General features: G+C 50.9%; 1 protein-coding gene across 22 annotated transcripts in view; it reads right to left on the bottom strand.

The window, feature by feature from the left end:
• BAZ2B (bromodomain adjacent to zinc finger domain 2B) overlaps positions 1-19878 on the bottom strand; it is a 1481286-nt gene that overhangs the window by 187124 nt on the left and 1274284 nt on the right. For 18 of the 22 annotated variants that reach the window (XM_085645472.1, XM_085645482.1, XM_085645489.1 and 15 more), the window contains 2 exons: positions 7368-7678; positions 6853-6988 (listed from right to left, as the gene is read on the bottom strand). In XM_085645472.1, coding sequence (XP_085501598.1) covers positions 6853-6988; positions 7368-7678 — 447 coding nt within the window. The remainder of the gene's footprint in view (positions 1-6852; positions 6989-7367; positions 7679-19878) is intronic. The other 4 variants (XM_085645484.1, XM_085645490.1, XM_085645493.1 and 1 more) reach the window with 1 other exon arrangement.

The following is a 19878-nucleotide window of genomic DNA, read 5'->3' as shown; positions in this document are numbered from 1 at the left end:
GAGATGGAAGCGGCGGTTCTTGATTCGTCCCTGGGGGACAGACGCGGCGTCGACCTGGACATGTGTGCCGAAAGGAGTTTCATCCGGTGCTCCCGCCGGGACTTCGGCTTCATTTGCTGATACGCCTCGGAGTCTGTGGAGTCGTGGTGCTCCCCCAAACACCACATGCAGATGTGGTGAGGATCCGTCGCCGACATCAGGCGCATGCAAGACAAGCACATCCTAAAGCCCGAAGGGATTCGCACACTGTTCTCAACAAAATAACCTAAAAGTGGAAAAGAAGGCCTGAAAAAGGCCAGGGACAATATCCGGATCCGCGTTGCACACGGAAAAGAAGGAAACTGACGTCAGAGCGCCGGGGTGAGGCTTATGTGACCTTGCTGATGTCATGCCCGCAGAGGACGTCTGGCGGAGCAGCGTGGTGCTGCCCCCCCCCCCGGCACGCAGAGAAGCTGGGCAAGAAAGTTTCCCGGGACCAGTCTCACGCCTGAGGATAATTCTACGTTAAGGAATCTGCAGTTAGTAGTCTCTAGCAGATGAACAAGTTACTTACCTTCGGTAACGCTTTTTCTGGTGGATAGAGTATCTGCCTGTGGATTACTCACCTTCTGAATATCCCCTGCACCAGCATTCCACAGAACTTTTTTCCCCAGCTCTCTACGCCGACGTGGACGTCATAATGCTTCGGCTCCGCTCGCAACTCCGTATGACGTCACCGGAGCCATAAGAGAGCCACGTCGGCGTGATGTCGTCAGTTCCACCCATTTTTTCCGTGCCTCCGAGGCGAACAGGTGGACCGACAATAGGTTATACACAGTATACAACATTCAAACAAATATACATATTACATATATAAAAAAGGAAAGCTAAGGAACAAAAGCATTTCCTAAAAGTGTACCAGATAAAACATGTCAAACAAGGCATCCTTTTAGGTATACAAAGGTGGACAATGGGGAGACGGGTGGGCCAGTGAGGAATCCACAGGCAGATACTGTATCCACAAGAAAAAGCGTTACCGAAGGTAAGTAACTTGTTCTTCTGATGGATACATCTGCCAGTGGATTCCTCACCTTGTGAATAGATTCCCACAGCAGTCCCACTCCCGGAGGAGGGTGTCCACCTTCCTATACCAAAAAGTCTTGCAAGACAGAGCGCGGGAAGCGGCCCTCCCTCCTCATCTCAGAGTCTAAGCAATAATGCTTTGCGAAGGTATGGAGGGAGGCCCAAGTTGCGGCTTTACAAATGTCTGCCACAGGAAGACCCATGGCCAAAGCAGAGGTAGAAGACTTAGCTCTAGTTGAATGAGCTCTAATACCCTCAGGAGGAACCTTACCAGCCAGGGCGTAGCAGATCTTGATGGTCAGGATGATCCATCTGGACAGAGTGCACTTGTGCACAGCTTTTCATTTAGAATGTCCAACATAGCCCACGAAGAGCTGATCGTCCAAACGAAAGTCTTTCGTTCTGTCCAAGTAAAAACTCACAGCTTTTTGGGTCCAGACGATGAAGTCTTTCCTCCTCCTTGGAGGGATGAGGAGGTGGATAAAAAACAGGGAGAGTAATAGACTGCCCCAGATGAAAGGGAGCAACTACCTTAGGTAGGAAAGCAGCCCTGGTCCTGAGCACCATCCTTTCAGCATGCACGGATAAAAACGGGGGTTTTGAACTAAGAGCTTGAAGCTCACTCCACCTCCTTGCCAAGGTTAAGGCTACAAGAAAGACCGTCTTAAAAGACAACAGCCTCAAAGGGCAACTATGAAGGGGCTCAAAAGGGGACCCCATCAAGAAAGTTAAGACAAGATTAAGGTCCAACTGTAGCATTACAAAAGGAGCAGGTGGGAACCTATTAATAAGGCCTTTGATAAATCTTAAAACAATAGGAGATTTAAATAAAGACGGCTGATCTGGAAGGCACAGAAAAGCCGATAAGGCCGATAGATAGCCCTTAACCGTGGCCACAGCACAGCCCTGCTGAGCCAAGGAAAGAGCAAACTGAAGCACATTGGAAAGATGGGCCTTTAAGGGTCAATGGATCTCTCCCCAAACCATTTTACAAACTTAGACCACCTGTAGGAGTAAATGGACTTGGTGGAGTGTCGCCTGGCCGATAAAATTACATCCACCACATCAGGCGAGAGAGAGAAGGAATTCAGGTTGCCCCGTTCAATCTCCAGGCATGAAGCTGTAAGCTCTGGAGGTGGAGGTGTAGAACCTGCCCCTCCGACTGCGAGAGGAGGTCTGCCCTCAGAGGGAGACGGAGCGGAGGGCACGAGGAGAGGTGGAGAAGATCTGTGTACCACACCCTTCTTGGCCAATCCGGGGCGACCAAAATAACTTGGGCCCGGTCTTGGCGAATCTTCCTCAGAACCCGAGGAATCACAGGTATGGGAGGAAACGCGTAAAGGAGTTGTGAGCCCCAACTCAAGTGAAACGCGTCCCCCAACGCCCCCTGCATCGGAAACTGGAGACTGCAGAATGACGGGCAAAGCGCGTTCTCGCGGGTGGCAAACAGGTCCATCCGAGGAGTTCCCCACGTCCGAAAGACGTGATGAACCACCTCCGGATGAAGCCTCCACTCGTGGTCGGCGGAGAACTGCCGACTGAGACTGTCCGCATGAACGTTTAGCACCCCGGCCAGATGATTTGCCATCAAGCAAATCCGATGATCCTACACCTAGGACCAAAGCCGTAACGCCTCCCTGCAGAGACGAAACGACCCTACTCCTCCCTGCTTGTTGACATACCACATCGCGGTAGTGTTGTCCGTCAGGACTTGAACCGACTGACCGCGAAGGGAAGGGAGGAAGGCCTTAAGCGCCAAACGAATCGCCCGCAATTCCAGAAGGTTGATGTGAAGCAACCTTTCCTCTGCAGACCAAAGAACTTTGATTTCCAGATCCCCCAGAGGCGCACCCCACCCTAAAGTGGATGCATCCGTTATCACTGTGGCCACCGATGGAGGTAGATGAAAGGGCTTTCCTTGAGACAGATTGCCCTCCGCGCTCCACCAAGATAGATCCGCTGCAGCTTCTCTGGAGATCCTGATTGACTCCCTGAGATCTCCTTTGTGCTGATACCACTGCTTGTGGAGGCACCACTGGAGCGCCCTCATGTGCCAGCGTGCATGGTTGACCAACAGAATGCAAGAGGCGAACAGACCGTGCAGACGAAGGACCTGCAGAACTGGAACAACCGCTCCATTTTGGAATAAAGGGATCATCTCCTGAATGTCGAGATTTCTTTGAGGAGGAGGAAATGCTCGACACACAGTAGTGTCCAGTACCGCCCCTATGAACAGGTTGTGTTGAGAGGGCACCAGGTGAGATTTGGGCACATTGACTGAAAAACCCAAGTCGAATAACAGCTGAGATGTTACCTGCAGAAGATTCTGCACCATCTCCGGGGACTTCGCTTTCAGAAGCCAGTCGTCCAGGTATGGAAAAACTGGAATCCCCGACCTTCTGAGATGAGCAGCCCCCACTGCCATCACCTTCGTGAAGACTCGAGGTGCGGTAGTAAGACCAAAGGGGAGGACCGCAAACTGGTAGGGTTGCGACCCAACCGTAAAACAGAGATACTTCCTGTGCGACTTCAGGATTGGGATGTGGAAATACGCATCCTGCAAGTCGATCAACACCATCCGGTCTCCTTGCTGCAACGCTTGAAGAACCTGCGCAAGGGTCAGCATCTTGAATTTCTCCTGTTTCAGGTAAAAATTCAAGACTCTGAGGTCCAGGATTGAACGCAATCTGCCGTCCTTCTTGGGAATCAGGAAATACCGGGAGTAGCATCCCAGACCCCTTTCCTGCTCCGGAACCACCTCTATCGCACCTTTTTGCAACAAAGTTAGAACCTCCTTCTGCAGAAGAAGCAGATGGTCTTCCGAGCAAAAACCCTGGCAAGAGGGAGGAAACTCCCGAAAGGAAAGGGCGTACCCAGTCTCCACGAGGTTTAAAACCCAAAGGTCGGTCGTAACAGATTTCCAACCTCGCAGAAAGTGGGACACCCGACCCCCCACAGGTCTCACATGATCTAGGATGGGGGATCTAGGGCTGCTTCCCTGAAGCTTTATTGGGTGCAGAAGAGGCAGAAGATGAAGATGGGTTGCGGCCAGAACCTCTTTGTCCCCTTTGCCTTCCTCTATACGACCTATAGAGGGGATTCTGCTGCTGCTGTTGCCGGAAGGAATAAAAAGAGGATCTCCCAAAGCCTCTAAATTTCCTAAGACCAAATCCGTTAGCAGGAGTCTGTAGCCCCAAAGATTTTGCCGTAACCCTGCTATCTTTAAATCTTTGCAAGGCAGAATCAGCCTTCTCGCCAAAAAGTTTTTCTCCATCAAAAGGCAAGTCTACCAAAGTGGCTTGAATATCAGTAGAGAAGCCAGAAGAATGAGGCCACGCTTGCCTCCTAGTGGCTATCGAAGACCGCATTATCCTTGCCTCAGAATCAGCCGTGTCCAGTCCCGACTGAATTACCTGCCTTGCAGCAGCCTGAGTGTCAGTGACCACCTCCATAAAAGAAGCTTTCTCTCCTTCTGGCAGCTTAGGGGCTAATAATTTCATAGAGTCCATCAGTGCATGAACATACCACCCTAGTAAACAAGTGGTATTAGTAGATTTAAGCACCATGATCCCTGAAGAAAAGACCTTTCTGGCAGCTTGAGTCTGAGGGAAGGCACCTGAAGAATGCTTCGAACATGAAGCTTGCACCACAAAGCTTTCTGGAGAAGGGTGGGAAGAAAGAAAGCTTGGATCTCCCGGAGCTGCCCTATACCTCCTTGCCACCTGTCTGGAGACTGCAGGCGAAGAGAGTGGCTTCCGCCAAACATCCATTACAGGCTCTAAGATAGCCTCATTAAAAGGTAACAAGGGTTTAACATTCGAAGTCGGTGAATGCAGGACTTCGGTCAGGAGGTTTGGCTTATATTCAGCAGAGGGTAACTGCAAGTCCAGCAACTCTGCGGCCTTCTTGATAACTGAATGATAGGGGGCCAATTCTTGTGGTGGCGAAGACCTGGTCGAAGAATGCTCCCACTCCGGAGTGGTATCAAGGCCACTAGCATCCTGAATGCCTTCAAAGTCATCAGAAGATGCGTCCACCTCACCTTCTTCCACTTCCTCCCTATAACGCTCCTCTTCCAAGACTCTCTGGGCCTCTCTCCTTGAACGGATCCAAGGAACCGGCGTCGGCGGTGCCGTACGCGGAGTCGGTGGAACCGAACGTGGAGTCGGCGGCGCTGGGCGCGGAGCCGAAGGAGTCGGCAACGGCGTCGAGGAAGGCTCCGAAGAAGGCCGCTCCAGCCGAAGTCGAGATGGATCACATGACGGTGCCGGAAACTGCCACGAAGGAGCCATCGGCAAAAAGGGCATAAAAGGGGCCTGAGCATAATGCTGCGGCACTCCCAAGGTGTATGCCATAGGACCCACGGGACCAGATGGTGCGCCGGATGGGAAGGCAGCCCGATGAAAAATCCCATACATCGCATTAAGGAAATGCGTTGAATCCGCACCCGGCGCCGGGAACTGGGGATAAGGGATTGATTCTGAATCCGGTCGAGGAGTACCCGGAACCGGAGCCGAAGTGTCCTCACCAGGAGTCGCAGGATCAGCTGGTCCTGGAGAAAGCTCTTTCTCTTGTTCCTGCTCAGCGTCAGAAGCAGAAGACTCCACTGGTGCCGGTGACTGCGCCGGAGACTGCGCCTGGGACCGCGCCGGAGTCCGCTTCGGCGAAGGCGACCTCTCTGGAGACCTCCTAGGAGATGGAGAAGGAGATCCAACATCCTTACTTCGACGTCGAGGCGACGGCGATCTTGATGTCTTACTCCTCGAAGACCGGCGCCGAGAGCTATGCTTCCTCTTCTTGTGTTTCTTCGACTTCGAAGAGTGCGAAGTCTACGACTCCGGCCTCGATTTCTGCTTCTTCCTACCTCTTCTTTCCTTCTTTGCTTTGGCCATGAAGAGTTTGGCCTCTCTCTCCTTCAGGGCCTTGAGGTTCATTCTTCTGCAGCTGGAACAGTCCTCGACATCGTGGTCAGAAGAAAGACCCCACAAACAATCCTCATGGGGGTCAGTCATTGACATGTGGCCCCCACATTCCCTACAAGGATTGAAACCAGACTTCCTCGTCGAAGACATGGTGAATCCAGAAACAATAACCACTACAAGACTACAAAGTAGCAGGAGAGTGCTGGAAAACCGTTACGCGTCGACGGCGCGGAAAAAAGGGAACTGACGTCATCACGCCGACGTGGCTCTCTTATGGCTCCGGTGACGTCATACGGAGTCGCGAGCGGAGACAAAGCATTATGACGTCCACGTTGGCGTAGAGAGCTGGGGAAAAAAGTTCCGTGGAATGCTGGCGCAGGGGATATTCACAAGGTGAGAAATCCACTGGCAGATGTATCCATCAGAAATAAAAAGCAGCCAGTTCGAAGTCTGCTGGATTTACTCGAAGGTGCTTAAGCACAGGGAAAAGTTAATAAAAAAATATGAGATCTGTGAATGCAGGATTACGATCCATGACAGACATTGCATCTTGTCAAGTGGACATTAAAAAGAAGGAAAAGAAAAACCATCTGTACAAAGGGCATGAATGAAAAATGGCTTGAGGGCTAAACAATAATCCTAGAAATCTTTTAACACTCACTTGACAACAAATTAAATATGGTCACTTTCATAATCATAGTGCCAAATGGGAATGGAAGATATCACAAATGTGAAAAAAAGGATATCAAAAGATCAATTTTTAAAATTATCCAAGCCAACAAATGTCACATTAAATAATAATTTTAAAAAAATGAGAAAAAATAAATCTTTAAGATTCATTTGACAATAGTGAGTACATATAACTTACAACTTTCATGATTGACTTTTCCCATGCAATTGATCTGTTGAGTTGCTGAATACACAAAGAAACTTGAGCAGCACTACGAGCTTCAGATATCGCTTTCCGCCAAACTCTTAGCCCAGGAGCAATATCATCTTCAGTTCTGTGTTAAAAATAAGAACACTCAATCACTTTGAAGAGTATACTATTTGCACAGAAATTAAAAACAATCAGACTAATAGCCAAGCAATGCTATAACATGTAGCAAGCCAAAAATTACCAGATTTAAGCAACTACATGTGAAGTACTGCACACACCATGGCTATGTGCCTTATATTTAGCTGCAACCACGTCACTGAGTCACTGTTATATATTGCTGTGGGATTACTGACACACACAAAACACTCTCTAAAAGCAACATGCAAAATAAGATGATCCATGAGGATACCATACATACACGCAGATACATGAGAACAAGCAATAGAAGAGAGGCTCCATGTAGCAAAGCACAATAATTGTTCAAGTTAATCTCAATGACCTACCCGTCACCATCACCACTAATGGATGGTGCAGGAGCAGGGACAGTAACTGTGCCCACATTATCCAGTTTGATCTGAATGGTGGTACTTAAGGGGCTCTTCAGATACCTTCGCTCTATGTTCCTCTCCAACTCAGTCAGCCTGGTTACAGCTATGTCTAGAGGGTTGTCACTCCTCCGTTCTAGAGCACAGACATTTGCCCCTTCTTCAATACTATGCTGCCCTTCAAGTTCCTTGTGTGATTTATTAATTGACTTGTGTTCATAATATACCAGATCTTCTCTCTCCGAAGAAGGTTCAGGATAAATCCACCCCTAAAAATAAACAAAAAGATTACAAAGGCTGTGTGTACTGATCACAATATTATTAAATTTTGCTGTCTCTAATTTATAATTTAATAGCTGTTGTTGCTATATTTTTATTTGTAGTTTGGATCAGAGAAGTATCACAAATACGACTTGACCCTAGATCCATATCAAATGAAGAATAAAAGATGGAATTCACGTAGATGAGGCCAGAGTTAGAAAAAGAAGATTTCCTTTTAATATTATGGATTAAGTGAAATGAATTCTCAATGCACACACATTATAGCAGGACATCTATTTTATTTGCTGTTCATGTGATACAAAATAATAAGGGATAAAGTAAAAGTAGTACAAGTTACTTACCTTTGGTAACGATGTATCTGGTAGAGCCGATTCTAGCCGCAGATTCCTTAACATAGAATTATCCCCAGGCGTGAGACTGGATCCGGAAAGTTTTTTGCCACAGCATCTCTGCGCGCCAGGGGACGGTACCACGTGACTCCGCCCGGACGTTGTCTGCACACGTGACGTCAGCGAGGTCACATAAATCCCACCCCGGCGCGCGGACGTCAGTTTTCTTCGGAGAACTTTTCCGCGGCACAACGTGGAGCCATCACAAACAAAACAGAGTATGGTAAACAGAGTATGGGAACAGCGTGCGAAAAAATCAGTGAAACAGAAAGGGAAGATGCGAATGGTGAGGAACAGCACCATGAGGGACAGTGCCAAGCGAACAAGTTACTTACCTTCGGTAACGCTTTTTCTGGTGGATACAGTATCTGCCTGTGGATTCCTCACCTTGTGAATATCCCCTGCGCCAGCATTCCACGGAACTTTTCTTCCCCAGCATTCCACGTCGACGTGGGCGACGTCACAATACATCGGCTCCGCACGCGACTCCGTGCGACGTCATCGGAGCCATAAGAAGCCCACGTCGGCGTGATGACGTCAGTTCCACCCATTTTTTCCGTGCCTTCGAGGCGAACAGGTGAACCAACGACAATCCCAAGTATACACAGTATATAGAAAAACCAATACATATACATAGCATACAAAACAAAGGAATGCTAATCAAACAAGCATTACCTACAAATGTACAAGAGAAAATATAAGCATTTCAAACAAGACCAATTTCATGGTATACAAAAGGTGGACAACGGGGAGGCGGGTGGGTTGGTGAGGAATCCACAGGCAGATACTGTATCCACCAGAAAAAGCGTTACCGAAGGTAAGTAACTTGTTCTTCTGATGGATACATCTGCCAGTGGATTCCTCACCTTGTGAATAGATTCCCACAGCAGTCCCCACTCCCGGAGGAGGGTGTCCACCTTCCTATACCAGAAAGTCTTGCAAGACAGAGCGCGCGAAGTGGCCCTCCCTCCTCATCTCAGAGTCCAAGCAATAATGCTTCGCGAAAGTATGGAGGGAGGCCCAAGTCGCGGCCTTACAAATATCTGCCACAGGAACACCCCGGGCCAGAGCAGATGTTGAAGACTTAGCTCTAGTAGAGTGAGCACGAATACCCTCAGGAGGAGTCTTACCAGCCAAGGCGTAGCAGATCTTGATGGTCAGTATAATCCACCTTGACAGCGTGCGCTTGTGCACCGCTCTACCTTTAGAACGACCAACGTAGCCAATAAAAAGCTGGTCATCAACACGAAAGTCCTTGGTCCTGTCCAAATAAAAACTCATAGCCCTCTTCGGGTCAAGGCGATGGAGTCTTTCTTCTTCTTTGGAAGGATGAGGGGGTGGATAAAAAACAGGGAGGGTAATAGACTGCCCCAAATGGAAAGGAGTAACAACTTTTGGCAGGAAAGCAGCCCTGGTCCTGAGAACCATCCTTTCAGCATGCAAGGTAAGAAAAGGAGGTTTGGAACTAAGAGCTTGAAGCTCACTTACCCTCCTTGCCGAGGTTATGGCTACAAGAAAGACCACCTTAAAGGACAACAGCCTCAAAGGACAATTATGAAGAGGCTCAAATGGGGACCCCATTAAAAAGGTTAAGACAAGATTAAGGTCCCACTGAGGCATTACAAATGGAGTGGGAGGAAACATGTTTGTAAGGCCCTTGATGAACCTCAGAACAACCGGAGATTTAAATAACGAAGGTTGATCTGGAAGGCACAGAAATGCCGACAAGGCCGAAAGGTAGCCCTTAACCGTGGCCACCGCACAGCCCTGCTGAGCCAAGGAAAGAGCAAACTGAAGCACATCAGAAAGATGAGCCTTTAAAGGGTCAATGGACCTCTCTCCACACCACTTTACAAACTTAGACCACCTGTAGGAGTATATGGACTTGGTGGAGTGTCGCCTGGCCGATAAAATAACGTCCACCACATCAGGTGGGAGAGAGAAGGAACTCAGGTTGCCCCGTTCAATCTCCAGGCATGAAGGTGTAAGCTCTGGAGGTGGGGGTGTAGAACCTGCCCCTCCGACTGCGAGAGGAGGTCTGCCCTCAGAGGGAGACGGAGCGGAGGGCACGAGGAGAGGTGGAGAAGATCTGTGTACCACACCCTTCTTGGCCAGTCCGGGGCGACCAATATGACTTGGGCCCGGTCTTGGCGAATCTTCCTCAGAACCCGAGGAATCAAGGGTATGGGAGGAAACGCGTAAAGGAGTCGTGAGCTCCAACTCAACTGAAACGCGTCCCCCAACGCCCCCTGCATCGGATACTGGAGACTGCAGAATGACGGGCAGTGCGCGTTTTCTCGGGTGGCAAACAGGTCCACCCAAGGAGTCCCCCACGTCCGAAAGACGTGACGAACCACCTCCGGATGGAGCCTCCACTCGTGGTCGGCGGAGAACTGCCGACTGAGACTGTCCGCACGCACGTACAGCACCCCGGCCAGATGATTTGCCATCAGACAAATCCGATGGTCCTGAGCCCAGGACCACAGCCGCAGGGCCTCTCTGCAGAGACAAAGAGACCCTACCCCTCCCTGTTTGTTTATATACCACATCGCGGTCGTGTTGTCCGTCAGGACTTGAACTGACTGACCGCGAAGGGAAGGGAGAAAGGCCTTGAGTGCCAAACGAATCGCCCGCAATTCCAGAAGGTTGATATGAAACAACCTCTCCTCTGGAGACCAAAGACCCTTGATCTCCAGATCCCCCAGATGAGCCCCCCACCCTAGGGTGGAGGCATCCGTTATCACTGTGGCCACCGATGGAGGTAGATGGAAAGGCTTTCCTTGGGACAGATTGCCCTCCACGCTCCACCAAGACAGATCCGCTGCAGCTTCTCCGGAGATCTTGATCGACTCCCCGAGATCCCCGTTGTGCTGATACCACTGCTTGCGGAGGCACCACTGGAGCGCCCTCATGTGCCAGCGTGCATGGTTGACCAACAGAATGCAGGAAGCGAATAGACCGAGCAGGCGAAGGACCTTCAGAACTGGAACAACCGCTCCACTGTGGAATAAAGGGACCATCTCCTGAATGTCGAGAATCCTTTGAGGAGGAGGGAATGCTCGACACACAGTAGTGTCCAGTACTGCCCCTATAAACAGGTTGCGTTGAGAGGGCACCAGGTGAGACTTGGGCACATTGATCGAAAAACCCAAGTCGAATAACAGCTGAGTTGTCACCTGCAGATGACGCTGCACCATCTCTGGGGACTCTGCCTTCAGAAGCCAGTCGTCCAGGTAGGGGAAAACCGGAATCCCCGACCTCCTGAGATGAGCAGCCACCACTGCCATCACCTTTGTGAAGACTCGAGGTGCAGTAGTAAGACCAAACGGGAGGACCGCAAACTGATAATGCTGCGACCCAACCGTAAAACGGAGATACTTCCTGTGCGACTTCAGGATTGGGACATGGAAGTACGCGTCCTGCAAGTCGAGCGACACCATCCAGTCTCCTTGCTGCAACGCTTGAAGAACCTGCGCAAGGGTCAGCATCTTGAACTTCTCCTGTTTCAGGTAAAAATTCAAGATTCTGAGGTCCAGAATCGGACGCAATCTGCCGTCCTTCTTGGGGATCAGGAAATACCGGGAGTAGCATCCCTGACCCCTTTCCTGCTCCGGAACCACCTCTATTGCGCCCTTCTGAAACAAAGCTTGAACTTCTTTCTGCAGGAGAAGCAGGTGGTCCTCCGAGCAATAACCTTGGCAAGGAGGGTAAGGGGGAGGAAACTCCCGAAAGGGAAGGGCGTACCCAGTCTCTACGAGGTTCAAAACCCAAAGGTCGGTTGTAACAGATTTCCAACCCCGTAGAAAGTAGGACACCCGACCCCCCACAGGTCTTACATGATCCGGGATGGGGGATCTAGGGCTGCTTCCCTGAAGCGTCATTTGGAGCAGAAGAGGAGGAGGAAGAAGAGGGGTTACGACCAGAACCTCTCCGACCCCTTTGCTTCCCTCTATAGGAACGATAGAGGGGATTTTGCTGCTGTTGTTGCTGCTGTTGTTGTGGCTGTCGGAAGGAGCGAAAGGATGACCTTCCGAATCCCCTAGCCTTACGGAAAGTTGAACCTCTCACAGGAACCTGCAGACCCAAGGACTTCGCCGTTAACCTACTGTCCTTAAAACGTTGAAGAGCAGAATCTGCCTTCTCCCCAAACAACTTTTGTCCATCAAAGGGCAGATCCACCAGTGTGGCCTGGACATCTGCAGAAAACCCTGAGGAACGGAGCCAAGCTTGTCTCCTTGCGGCAATGGACGACCCCATAATCCTCGCCACAGAGTCCGCCGTATCCAGCCCAGACTGGATCACCTGCCTGGCAGCTGCCTGAGTGTCCGCCACAACCTCCATGAAGGACGACTTATCCCCCTCAGGTAACTTAGGGGCCAGAGTTTTTATAGAGTCCATCAGGGCATGAACATAACGCCCCAGCAAGCACGTAGCATTTGATGACTTCAACGCCATACTTCCTGAGGAGAAAGACTTTTTGGCCGCCTGATCAACTTTCTTTGACTCCCTATCAGCAGGAGATTGGGGGAAAGCACCCGAAGCATGTTTAGAACATGAAGCCTGCACCACTAGGCTCTCCGGAGAAGGATGCGCGGATAAAAAATCCGGGTCTCCTGGCGCAACCCTGTATCTCCTTGCCACCTGCCTGCAAACTGCTGGAGCTGATAGAGGCTTCTTCCACACCTCCAACACTGGTTCCAAGAGAGCCTCATTGAAAGGTAGCAAAGGCTCCGAAGCCGACGTCGGGGAGTGCAACACCTCTGTGAGCAGATTGGACTTGTACTCCACAGAGGGCAGCTGCAGATCTAACAACTCCGCGGCCTTCTTGATCACAACATGGTAGGGCGCCAATTCCTGTGGTGGAGAAGACCTTGAAGAAGCATGCTCCCACTCCGGGGTGGTATCCAAACCACTTGCTACCTCTATACCTCCAAACTCATCCGAAGAAGAGTCGACCTCACCTTCTTCCACCTCAGCACGAAATCTTTCCTCCTCCAAAACCCTTTGGGCCTCACGCCTCGATCGATTCCGGGGAGCCGGCGTCGTCGACGTCGTACGCGGCGTCGGTGGAGCCAAAGGCATCGGCGTCGGAGGCGCCACAGGTGGAGTCGACGGCGCCGGATGCGGCGTCGATGGAGCCGGCCTCGGCGTCAAAGAAGGCTCCGAAGATTGACCATCCATCCGAGGTCGAGCCGGATTCCCAACCGGCGCCGGAAACTGCCAAGAAGGCGCCATCGGCATAAAAGGCAGAAAAGGAGCCTGAGCGTATTGCTGCGGCACTCCCAGAGAAAATGCCATCGGACCCACGGGACCTGCTGGTGCTCCGGATGGGAAGGATGCTCTCTGAAAAATGCCATACATGGCATTCAGAAATCCCGAAGGATCCGTACCTGGAGCCGGGAATTGGGGATAAGGAACTGCCCCTGTATCCTCCTGTGGAGCCACCGGCGTCGGCTCCTCCGAATCCTCCACCGGAACAGCGGAGTCATCAGGCACCGGGACAGACTCTTCCTGCTCCTGCTCCACATCAGATTCCACCCGACCCGGAGTCGAAGCCTTGGACGGCGCCGGCGACGGCGTCGGGGAACGAGCCAGAGTCCGCTTCGGAGAGGGAGACTTCGAAGACTTATCCGGAGAAGGCGAAGGAGACAAGACCTTGCTCTGACGTCGACGAGGCGAAGCCGACCTCGACCTCTTAGACTTCGAGGACCGACGCCGAGAAGAATGCTTCCTCTTCTTATGGTGCTTCTTCGACTTCGACGACCTCGAAGTCGAAGACTCCCGCCTGGACTTCTCCTTTTTCCTCCCTCTCTTCTCCTCACCGATCTTCTTCATGAAGAGTTTGGTCTTCCTCTCCTTCAGTGCTTTAGGATTCATGCTCCTACAGCACCCGCACTCATCCACATCATGATCAGAGGAGAGACACCATAAACAATTCTGATGCGGATCCGTCATGGACATCAGGCCTCCGCACTCCCTACAGGGCTTAAAGCCCGACTTCCTCGTCGAAGACATACCGATTTTAACAAGAATACACCACTAGACTACAAAGTATCTAGAGAGCACTGGGAAAAAACCGTTGCGCGTCGACGGCGCGGAAAAAAGGGAACTGACGTCATCACGCCGACGTGGGCTTCTTATGGCTCCGATGACGTCGCACGGAGTCGCGTGCGGAGCCGATGTATTGTGACGTCGCCCACGTCGACGTGGAATGCTGGGGAAGAAAAGTTCCGTGGAATGCTGGCGCAGGGGATATTCACAAGGTGAGGAATCCACTGGCAGATGTATCCATCAGAAACTGTGTTACTGAAAGTCATGGAAGGGAAAGAGCAGAGCACCGCTCTGAGAAGCAACCCCGCAAAGCGAAGGCGATATCCTCCCTGGAGGCAGAAAAAAAATGTGAAAAATGTTGCGGCAGACAACAGAAAGTCTGCAACCACAATCTATAACCGTGAAGGGCAACAAGCCCAGAACAGATGAGTAACGACAAAACACCCCATTACAACTCCAGCAAGGAGTGTCGTATCCCCTGTAAAGAGCCAAGGGCTGAGGCACAGCCAAGAGACCCCAACCCAGAGGACCGCAGAGGAGCCAGAAACCCCAAGCAATGAAAAAAGGGGAGAATATTATGAGTAGGCCCCACACTGGAATAACCAGGGTGTAGGGATGCAGAAGTACCCATGAACCTACCATCCAATCACCAGAAAAGTAGGAGTGGAACAAATAAACAGAACGAAGCATCCTGCCAGGGAGGAAGTGAAAGGGGGCACCCGCAGAAGACAAAGCCACCCGGAGGAAGGCAAGTGCAGAAGACCAAGCTGAAAATTCCCCGCAGAACGGGGAGGAAGGGCGGGCCGTGAAGGAATCTGCGGCTAGAATCGTCTCTACCAGATGAACAAGTTACTTACCTTCGGTAACGATATATCTGTAAGAAACATTAGTTAGTTAGATTCCTCACCTTAGAATATCACCAGGCGTCAGGCTGGATCCGGAAAGATTTTTCGTCAGCAATACCCTTGCGCGTCACTAGGCGTTGTCTGCAGCTCCGCGTCCGTCGTCGGCGTCGTGATCGCCGGGATGACGTCGGGAGTACTTCGACGCCGCCCTCGCGCGCTGACGTCAGTTCTTGTACATTGCTTTCCGCGCCTGGAACGCAGAGCCATGCAAGAGACCGACACTGGTGCCAAGAATCTAGGGCCCTGAAGAACAAGTTACTTACCTTCGGTAACGCTTTTTCTGGTGGATACAGTATCTGCCTGTGGATTCCTCACCTTGTGAATATCCCCTGCGCCAGCAACATTCGGAAACTTTTGTAGCAGTCCACGCCGATGAGGTCGAAGACGACGTCACAGAGACACGGCTCCGCTCGCGACTCCGCTGACGTCACCGGCTCCATAAGAAGACCTCGTCGGCGTGATGACGTCAGTTCCCTTTTTTCCGTGCCTTCGAGGCACACGGACTGACTGACAGCAATATATACACAGTATACACAGTACATAATATACAAATCAACACACACAGTGTGGAGAATAAATAGAAAGGCAAAAGAAATAACACAACGCCTCTGGCAGTAAGAAATACATATTGAAACACCATCATCAGAATTGTAGGTATGCAAGAGTGGACAACGGGGAGGCGGGTGGGTCAGTGAGGAATCCACAGGCAGATACTGTATCCACCAGAAAAAGCGTTACCGAAGGTAAGTAACTTGTTCTTCTGATGGATACATCTGCCAGTGGATTGCTCACCTTGTGAAAAGATTCCCACAGCAGTTCCACTCCCGGAGGAGGGTGTCCACCCTTCTATACCAGAAAGTCCTGAAGGATGGAACGAGCAAAGTGACCGTCCCTCTTCACCTCGGAATCCAAGCAGTAATGCTTTGCGAAAGTGTGAAGGGAGGCCCAAGTTGCCGCCCTACAAATGTCCTCCACAGGAACACCTCTAGACAAAGCAGAAGTGGAAGACTTGGCTCTACTGGAATGAGTCCTTAAACCCTCTGGAGGTTCCTTACCGGCCAAAGAGTAGCATATCTTGATGCACAAGACAATCCATCTGGAAAGGGTGCGCTTGTGCACCGCTCTGCCTTTCCTGCAGCCAACAAAGCCCATGAAGAGCTGGTCATCAACTCGAAAGTCTTTTGTCCTGTCAAGGTAGAAGCTCACCGCCCTCTTAGGGTCCAAGCGGTGAAGTCTCTCCTCCTCTTTTGAAGGGTGAGGGGGAGGATAGAAGGTAGGAAGGGTAATGGACTGCCCCAGATGGAAGGGAGTTACCACTTTAGGCAGAAAATCAGCCCTGGTCCTGAGTACCATCCTTTCAGCATGAATGGTCAAGAACGGGGGTTTTTAACTCAGAGCTTGAAGCTCACTTACACTCCTTGCCGAGGTGATTGCAATAAGAAAAACCGTCTTGAAAGACAACAGTCTCAAGGGACACTTGTGTAAGGGCTCGAAGGGAGAACCCATCAGATAAGTTAAGACAAGATTTAAGTCCCATTGAGGCACAATAAAAGGAGTAGGAGGAAACTTATTTGTAAGGCCCTTTAGAAATCGAAAAAACAATAGGCGATTTGAACAATGATGGTTGATCCGGCAAACAAAGGAATGCCGACAAGGCTGAAAGATATCCCTTTACAGTGGCTACAGCAAAACCTTGCTGAGCAAGAGAAAGGGCAAACTGAAGAATGTCAGATAAACGAGCCCTCAAAGGATCAATTGACTTCTCCCCACACCGGAGCACAAATTTGGACCACCTATAGGAATAGATAGATTTGGTGGAGTGACGTCTGGCAGACAAAATTACATCTACCACATCTGGCGGGAGAGAAAAAGAGTTCAGGTTGCCCCGTTCAATCTCCAGGCATGAAGGTGTAAGCTCTGGAGGTGGGGGTGTAGAACCTGCCCCTCCGACTGCGAGAGGAGGTCTTCCCTCAGAAGGAGACGGAGCGGAGGGTACGAGGAGAGGTGGAGAAGATCTGTATACCACACCCTTCTTGGCCAATCCGGGGCGATCAATATGACTTGGGCCCGGTCTTGGCGAATCTTCCTCAGAACCCGAGGAATCAAGGGTATGGGAGGAAACGCGTAAAGGAGATGTGAGTCCCATCTCAACTGAAATGCATCCCCCAACGTTCCCTGCATCGGATACTGGAGACTGCAGAATGATGGGCAGTGAGCATTCTCGTGAGTGGCAAACATGTCCACCCGAGGAGTTCCCCACATCCGGAAGACGTGACAAACCACCTCCGGATGAAGCCTCCACTCGTGGTCGGCGGAGAACTGCCGACAGACTGTCTGCACGCACGTTCAGAACTCCGGCCAGATGATTTGCCATCAGACAAATCTGATGATCCTGAGCCCAGGAACAGAGACGCAGAGCCTCTCTGCAGAGACAAAGAGACCCCACTCCTCCCTGCTTGTTGACATACCACATTGCGGTAGTGTTGTCCGTCAAGACTTGAACCGACTGACCGCGAAGGTAAGGGAGAAAGGCCTTGAGCACCAAACGTATCGCCCGCAATTCCAGAAGGTTGATGTGAAGCAACCTTTCCTCTGGAGACCAAAGACCCTTGATTTCCAGATCCCCCAGATGAGCACCACACCCTAAAGTGGATGCATCCGTTATCACTGTGGCCACCAATGGAGGTAGATGGAAGGGCTTTCCTTGAGACAGATTGCCCCCCACACTCCACCAAGACAGATCCGCTGAAGCTTCTCTGGAGATCCTCACAGACTCCCTTAGATCTCCTTTGTGCTGATACCACTGCCTGCGGAGGCACCACTGGAGGGCCCTCATGTGCCAGCGTGCATGGTTGACCAACAGAATGCAGGAAGCAAACAGACCGAGCAGGCGAAGGACCTTCAGGACTGGAACGACCGCCCCATTGTAAAACAAAGGAATCATTTCCTGTATGTCGAGAATCCTTTGTGGAGGTGGGAATGCTCGACACACAGTTATGTCCAGTATTGCCCCTATGAACAGGTTGCGCTGAGAGGGCACCAGGTGAGATTTGGGTACGTTTATCGAAAAACCCAATTTGTACAACAGCTGAGTTGTAACCTGCAGATGATGAAGCACCTTCTCTGGCGACTCTGCTTTGATCAGCCAGTCGTCCAGATAGGGGAAAACTGAAATCCCCGAACTTCTGAGATGGGCTGCCACCACTGCCATCACCTTCGTGAAGACTCGGGGTGCAGTAGTAACACCAAACGGGAGGACCGCAAACTGATAATGTTGCGACCCTACCGTAAACCGGAGATACTTCCTGTGCGACTTCAGGATGGGGATGTGAAAATACGTATCCTGCAAGTCGATAAGACACCTTCCAGTCCTCCTGATTCAGCGCCTGAAGAAGCTGCGCAAGGGTGAGCATCTTGAACTTCTCTCTTGCTTCACATAAAGATTCAAGATCCTGAGGTTCAATATCGGACGCAATCTGCCGTCTTTTTTCGGAATCAGGAAATACCGGGAGTAGCATCCCTGACCCCTCTCCTGCTCTGGAACCACCTCTATCGCACCTTTTATTAGTAACGTCAGGACTTCCTCCTGCAGGAGAAGACGGTGGTCCTCCGAGCAAGCACCTTGACAAGGAGGGTAATTTGGAGGAAATTCCCGAAAGGGAAGGGCATACCCATTTTCTACAAGATCTAGAACCCAAAGGTCTGTAGTAACCAATTCCCAATCTTGTAGAAAATGGGTAAGCCGGCCCCCCACAGGACCAACATGATCCAGAATGGAGGATCTAGGGCTGCTTTGCGGAGGTGGGAGGGGCTGAGGAGGAGGAAGAGGAAGAGAGCTGCCGACCTCGAGAGCGACCCCTGAGTCTACCTCTATAGCTCTTATACAGAGTGCCTTGTTGCTGCTGCTGGGGCTGCCTGAAAGAACGAAAGGTTGACCTTCCGAACCCCCTGTACCTCTTGAACGAACCCCTTGACTGAGATTGAAGGCCCAAAGATTTAGCCGTGGCTTTACTCTCTTCAAATCGTTCAAGGGCAGCATCTGCTTTCTTGCCATAGAGTCCTGAGCCATCAAAAGGCAAGTCCAATAGCGTTGACTGAACATCAGGGGAGAATTCCGAAGATTTAAGCCACTCACTCCTCCTGGTGGCAACAGAAGACCCCATGACTCTTGCAACCGAGTCAGCTGTGTCCAAGCCACTTTGGATCACCTGACGTGCTGCCACTTGGGTATCCGAAAGGACCTCATTGAAACCTATCCTATCCTCTTCAGACAGCTTAGGGGCCAGCTGCTTTGCTGAGTCCATAAGTGCATGTATATACCGGCCCAAAAGACAGGTGGCATTCGTCGACTTAAGGGCCATGCTGGCAGAAGAGAAGACCTTCTTGGCCGACTGATCCAGTTTTTTCGCCTCCCTGTCACTCGGGACTTGGGGAAAAGAACCTGGTGATCTCTTGGAACAGGCAGCCTGAACCACCAGACTCTACGGAGATGGGTGAGATGTTAAAAAGTCTGGGTCCCCCGGAGCTGCCCTATATCTCCTGGCAATAACTTTAGAGACTGCCGGAGCAGAAAAGGGCTTATGCCACACCTCCATTACTGGCTCTATAATGGCGTCATTAAAAGGGAGTTAAGGCTCCGAAACAGCAGATGGAGAATGCAGAACTTCTGTTAAGATGTTGGGCTTGAACTCAGCAGAAGGCAACTGCAGACCTAAAAGTTCAGCGGCCTTCTTTATAACGGCATGGTATGGAGCCACATCCTTGGAAGGAAGGTCAGAAGGAGGAGTAATCTCCCATTCAGGTGACAAGTCCAGGCCACTAGCCTCTTTCAACTCCTCAAAA

This window comes from Triturus cristatus, chromosome 3_1, assembly GCF_964204655.1.
Source record: "Triturus cristatus chromosome 3_1, aTriCri1.1, whole genome shotgun sequence".
NCBI lineage: Eukaryota > Metazoa > Chordata > Amphibia > Caudata > Salamandridae > Triturus > Triturus cristatus.
Note: the sequence above shows the minus strand (reverse complement) of the source record. Positions and strands in the feature narration are given on the sequence as shown.